Raw genomic sequence first — 6,851 nt, forward strand, 5'->3', positions numbered from 1 at the left:
GAAACAGCAGACTGCAACATAGTCAGCCACTGAACTGTGTGTCGCATTAGAAGGATACAAGCCTGTGATCCACTGTGCACTTACCTACAGGGTCAGTTTTACCAATACTAAATTATATAAGAAAATAAACTACATAACAAGGATAGGCACAAGATTATTAAGAAAATACATCAGGTGCTGATTCTAAGCATCCATCGCATGTATCCACCAAATGTCCAATATTCAGCCATACACCCTCAGTTTCTGTTACATTATTACTTCAGTGCCAGCTGACATAGCCAGTGACCCGCTATTATCTCAGCGTTACATTCACAGACAGGAAAGCATCTGACGTTATCTCATATTAAAAAGGAAGAATCATTTTTCTTAAAACACAGAAAGAGTAGGAGAAGCGTTATGGATCCATTGCTGAAGGGAAATAATTTTGTATTTGTTTTATTTTCAACTAATTATCTCTCAGATTATTCAAAATATCTTATTATTTATTTATTTTACATATATTCCCTCCCTTACAGGGCTGTAATGAGGGGATAATACCTTCTACATTTTCACCAATTTTCAGCACTTGTTGAATTGCCTACATGTAGCTCATTTGCATATAAAGGCACAAAAGTCACCAGCTCATTTGCATAAACAACGCATCACAATCACCAGCTCAGTTGCATAAATAACGCATCACAGTGATGTCACAATGCCACAGTAAGCAGGGAAAACCTCTGATTACAACCTGCTGGACTCAATTGCTGCCTAGTGTTGAACCGGGCAGCATCAGTCACGTGCTGGAAACAGACCGTAGCTATTGGATAACTTTCTACAATCAGACTCACCACAGATTACAGACACCGGATTTGCTGGCATTCCTTGAATAAGAATGTGGAACTGTATGCCATTTCCGTGCTGCCGAAAGGCGAGGCGGCCTAATGAGGACTCAAGTGGGAACCATCGCACAGAGAACAGCGAGACTGCAAGACCTGCCGAGAGACGTTCACTCATCGCGCGCTTTAGGAGATTCATGTCTAAGAGGAGGCAAGGCAAAATGGGTGGAACCAACATTACCCACCTCATCACTGAGAGCAGGAAGGATTCCATGCTATCCTGTGTGGATCTCCCAGCCTTAATACAGGCCTCACATGATGCTCCTGACAAGGAACCTGGTAGAGACCAGGAAGTGTGCTCACCTGCAAAATCCAATACGGTGCAGGCATCGACCAGCGACCTGTTCAGCTGTCTAATGGAGTTCCTCTGCCGCAGGTGTAAAGAATTTGTGGATTTATCACCAGCATATATTGCTCTATGGATAACCGCTGTAGACAGCTTCCTCTATCAATACTGGCAGAATGTCAGTTTCATCACTCCGACCAATCTAGTGTTTCTCTACATGCTCTGCCGAGAGGTCATGTCATCCGAGCTGCTCAGCGAGTGGGAGCTAATAGCAAGTCTATCAACATGTCTGTATGTATCCTATGCATACGTGGGCAGTGAGCTCTCCTACCCACTGATGCCGTTCCCTGTTGAATGCTCGAAGGAAGCCTTTTGGAGTCGTTGCCTCTATGTTATCAACCTAATGAGTGCAAAGATGCTCCGCTTCCATGCTGACCCCCAGTATTTTGCCCAGGTCTTTGAGGATCTTAAAGCTGAGGGTGGACAGCAGGATATTACATCAGCTTAAAATCATACTGGACAGGCCCCGTTACCAAAACCGGCGGTGCGGCCTCAAAAGTGGATCAGCCTCCCATCAGAGGTGGTAGAGGCTAACAGTAAACAGTAACTGTGGTGAGCGTTGATGAAAATTCTGTTGCCATGAATTAAAGCAACAGCTCTGGCTTGAGAACCATAAAGTAGCTCAAAATAAGGCTTGGGAACCTAAGGCAAAAGAAACCCCATTTCAGGCTTGGGAACCTAAGGCAAAAGAAACCCAATTTCAGGCTTGGGAACCTAAGGCAAAGAAACCCAATTTCAGGCTTGGGATCCTAAGGCAAAGAAACCCACCCGTGGCTGTTATTGCATGGCTATCGGGCGTGGCCCCTTGGCGATGGGGTTACCAGTTCTTTAAGAATTGGTAGTGGCACAGCCACCATGGACCAACGCAATATTCATTTTTTGTTAAGTTATAACAGTCTAAATGCGCAGTCAAACTTGCCATGACAGACTTTTTTTGACAACTTTCAGCTTAAATTGCAAAAAGAGGATTTTTGGTCACTTACCATTGAATCCTTTTCTCTGAAGCAGGCTGTGGGACGCTGGACCATGGGATTGCAAGATGGGCTGGAGTTTGGCACTCAAACTACTGTCATTTTAATTCTAAGCTCCTCCCCCTGCAACCCCACAATACTAGCACTTCTTTTAAAAGAGTACGGTATGGATTAGCAGTAACCCAGTGAAACTGTTACAACAAACCATCAGGGAAATGACAGTCAAGAACCTGCGCGTGATGGAGGGAACACATTGTCCCACAGCCAGGGAAGAAATTAGATAGTTTTTCTGTCTGTAAATAGCAGAGGGGAGAAGAACTGGTGAATTATGGAAAGTGTACAAAAGTTTAGGGAGTAGCACCATCTTAGATACATATAAATTATTGGCAGATAAAATCTTGGCCAATCTAATCTGCCCTTAGATAGATATGAAATAAAGAGATAAATACATAAATATCAGAAATACTGTATGTGAGATAGCAGAGGTGTAGCTAGGCGCCAAGGTGCCCGGAGCAAGGGCATGTTTTGGTGCCACCCTCCTCTATACTGAATTGGAGGCCTAGCCAACACGTGGTGGCATGTTACATTTGAAAAGAAACACTATTTAAAAATCCTAAATTGGTGACAAGGGTGGTTGTAAACCTTGTGGAGCTCATGGTAATCTGATAATCTCCAAATATCTCAATTAAAATAATGCCCCAAATGTGACCCCCCACAGACCCAAACCCTCCCTAAACTCTCAATGAAAATACTGCATCAAAATTGCCCCACCCCCACCACCACATACACACTATTTCATAGTCCCCAATGCCTTAACCCTAGAACTGACATCCAGACCTGATAATCCCACTATGCTTCAATGAAAATAATGTCCCAGAATTTCCTGAGAGGCAGAGAGAGGTGCTGCAACATCAATGTAGAGAGAAGTGCTGCAGCAGCCGGGCAGAGAGATGGCACAGCAGCCTGGGCAGGACAGAAGTAACCCTGCTGCACAGCTACAAGCAGACAGTGAGACATATAAAGAGGGTGGGCAGAGCTCCGGCATGTGCCGGCTGTCAGTGTCTCCTGCTGTCGCCTCTGGCCTGCCCTGTTCCCTACCTAGTCTCCGAGTCAGTGTGTGCCCCCTGCTTCTCCTGTTCTGTGGCTGCCAGTACAGTGGCCCGTGGGAAGGGTGTGTGGGTGGGCGGCAGCGCGCCCTCTAACTATTCCGCGCCCAGAGCTCGCGCTCCACTGGAGCCACCCTTGCTACACCCCTGCTTGCGAGCAGGGCCTTCCTGCCTCTATGACTGTTATTACCCAGTTTTGTTTTATCTCAGTTGTTTCCAAATATAAAGCGCAACAGAATTTGCTGCGCTATCGAAGAAACTGTTACTAAAAGAATAATAAATAGGAGATAGGGGATGTGGTCGGCGTCCCGGCGGCCTGTATTCTGGCGGTTGTGTGACAGACACCGGAACACAGACTGCCGGAGTGTCGAAGGTGAGTATCAGGGTATATGCACTAGGGGGGTTGTTAGCCGTAGCCACCACCTCCCCACAGGTTAGCCCTAGATGGCACCCCCCAAGGGTTATGGTAGGTGGCAGGAGAGGGGTAAAATACTTACCCGTGTACAGTGTCTGGATGCCGCAGTCGGTGTTGTAACTGTTGGCATGCTGACAGCCGGTATTTCATACCCAACCCGTAGATAGATATGAGATAGACAGGACATATAGAGATATACGGTAGGGAGATAGATATGAGATAGATATGACCTATATAGATATAAGGTAGGGAGATAGATATGTCCTATACAGATATAAGGTAGGGAGATAGATATGAGATATATATGACCTATATAGATATAAGGTAGGGAGATAGATATGAGATAGATATAACCTATACAGATATAAGGTAGGGAGATAGATATGAGATAGATATGACCTATATAGATATAAGGTAGGGAGATAGATATGAGATAGATATGACGTATACAGATATAAGGTAGGGAGATAGATATGAGATAGCTATGACCTATACAGATATAAGGTAGAGAGATAGATATGAGATAGATATGACCTATACAGATATAAGGTAGGGAGATAGATATGAGATAGATATGACCTATACAGATATATAGGTATATGCAATTGCGGTCGAATTCCCGAAATTGTCGAAATTTCTGGAATTTTACGCCAAAAAAAAAAAATCGACAATGCAATTCAGTACTTTCCGACAAAAAAACGGACTTTCAAAATTCGACTTTTTGAAATTCGACTTTTGACAAATTCGACTTTTTTGCAATGATACACATGCTGCAATTCGACCAAAGTCTATTCAATTCAAGTTTGGAAATTCGACAACAGTACTTTTAGACAGTAAATTCGTCATTTTCAATCCGCCACACTTTGGAGGGTGAAACCAATAAAAAAAATTTAAAACATGTTTTTTTTGGTGTTTTTTTTTTTGGTAATAGCATATCTATTTATATTAGAAGGGATTAGGTACTTGGTTTGTCTTTTTTGGAGGCACAAGTATTATTTATATATTTTTTAAAATATATATATATATTTTTTTTTTATAGCTGGAACGGTAAAATCAAGGAAAAAAATGGCGTGGGGTCCCCCCTCCAAAGCATAACCAGCCTCGGGCTCTTCGAGCTGGTCCTGGTTCTAAAAATGCGGGGAAAAATTTGACAGGGGATCCCCCGTATTTTTAAAACCAGCACCGGGCTCTGCGCCTGATGCTGGTGCAAAAAATACGGGGGACAAAAAGAGTAGGGGTCCCCCGTATTTTATACACCAGCATCGGGCTCCACTAGCTGGACAGATAATGCCACAGCCGGGGGTCACTTTTATACAGTGCCCTGCGGCCGTGGCATTAAATATCCAACTAGTCACCCCTGGCTGGGGTACCCTGGGGGAGTGGGGACCCCTTCAATCAAGGGGTCCCCCCCCCAGCCACCCAAGGGCCAGGGATGAAGCCCGAGGCTGTCCCCCCCATCCAAGGGCTGCGGATGGGAGGCTGATAGCCTTGAGAAAAATGTCTGAATATTGTTTTTTCCAGTAGTACTACAAGTCCCAGCAAGCCTCCCCCGCAGGATGGTACTTGGAGAACCACAAGTACCAGCATGCGGGAGAAAAACGGGCCCGCTGGTACCTGTAGTACTACTGAAAAAAAAATACCCAAATAAAAACAGGATACACACACCGTGACAAGTACAACTTTATTACATACTGCCGACACACACATACTTACCTATGTTGACACGCCGACTGCCACAGTCTCCGACGATCCGAGGGTACCTGTTAAAAATTATACTCCCCTTCCAGCGTCCAGAGATAAATCCACGTCCAGAGTATAATCCAGGTACTTGGCAAAATAACAAAACGCAAAAACCCGTGCCAGCGGACTGAAAGGGGTCCCATGTTGACACATGAGACCCCTTTCCCCGAATGCAGAGACTTCTACGTGACAGCTGTCACTGAAAGGTCTCTTCAGCCAATCAGCGAGTGCAACGTCCTTGCACTCTGCTGATTGGCTCTGCGCGTCTGAGCTCAGACAGCGCATCGCAAAGCCTCTCCATTATATTCAATGGTGGGAACCTTGTGGTTAGCGGTGGGGTCACCCACCGGTCAGCGGCTGACCGCGGGTAACCCCCCCGCTGACGGCAAAGTTCCCACCATAATGGAGAGGCTTTGCGATGCGCTGTCACAGCACAGCGCACAGCCAATCAGGTGAGCGCCACGTAGTAGCGCTTCCTGATTGGCTGAAGGGACCTCAGTGACAGGAGTCACGTGGGATCCCGGCACATTCGGGGAAAGGGGTCTCATGTGTCAATATGGGACCCCTTTCAGTCCGCAGGATCGGGTCATTGCGTTTTTTTTTTTTTTGCCAAGTACCTGGATTATTTTCTGGACGTGGATGTATCTCTGGACGCTGGAAGGTGAGTATAATTATCTTTTATTTTCAGGTATCCGTGGATTCTACTTGGAGAAGAGGACCGACTGCTTCGTGTCAACATAGGTAAGTATGTGTGTGTCGGCAGTATGTAATAAAGTTGTACTTGTCACGGTGTGTGTGTCCTGTTTTTATTTGGGTATTTTTTTTCCAGTAGTACTACAGGTACCAGCGGGCCCGTTTTTCTCCCGCATGCTGGTAATTGTGGTTCTCCAAGTACCAGCTTGTGGGGGAGGCTTGCTGGGACTTGTAGTACTACTGGAAAAAACAATATTCAGACATTTTTCTCAAGGCTATCAGCCTCCCATCCGCAGCCCTTGGATGGGGGGGACAGCCTCGGGCTTCACCCCTGGCCCTTGGGTGGCTGGGGGGGGACCCCTTGATTGAAGGGGTCCCCACTCCCCCAGGGTACCCCGGCCAGGGGTGACTAGTTGGATATTTAATGCCACGGCCGCAGGGCACTGTATAAAAGTGACCCCCGGCTGTGGCATTATCTGTCCAGCTAGTGGAGCCCGATGCTGGTGTAAAAAATACGGGGGACCCCTACTCGTTTTGTCCCCCGTATTTTTTGCACCAGCATCAGGCGCAGAGCCCGGTGCTGGTTTTAAAAATACGGGGGATCCGCTGTCAATTTTGACCCCGGATTTTTAAAACCAGGACCAGCTCGAAGAGCCCGAGGCTGGTTATACTTTGGAGGGGGGACCCCACGCCATTTTTTTGCGG

At 46.2% G+C, this 6,851-nt stretch overlaps 1 protein-coding gene across 1 annotated transcript; it reads left to right on the forward strand.

Moving 5' to 3' along the window:
* The first annotated feature begins 871 nt into the window (after window positions 1-871).
* LOC134944048 (cyclin-dependent kinase 5 activator 1-like) lies at window positions 872-1,669 on the forward strand. The gene has a single exon (XM_063932584.1). It carries the CDS (start codon window positions 872-874, stop codon window positions 1,667-1,669), a length of 798 nt encoding a protein of 265 aa, XP_063788654.1.
* Window positions 1,670-6,851: the final 5,182 nt, after the last annotated feature.

This window comes from Pseudophryne corroboree, chromosome 7, assembly GCF_028390025.1.
Source record: "Pseudophryne corroboree isolate aPseCor3 chromosome 7, aPseCor3.hap2, whole genome shotgun sequence".
NCBI classification, from domain to species: Eukaryota; Metazoa; Chordata; class Amphibia; order Anura; family Myobatrachidae; genus Pseudophryne; species Pseudophryne corroboree.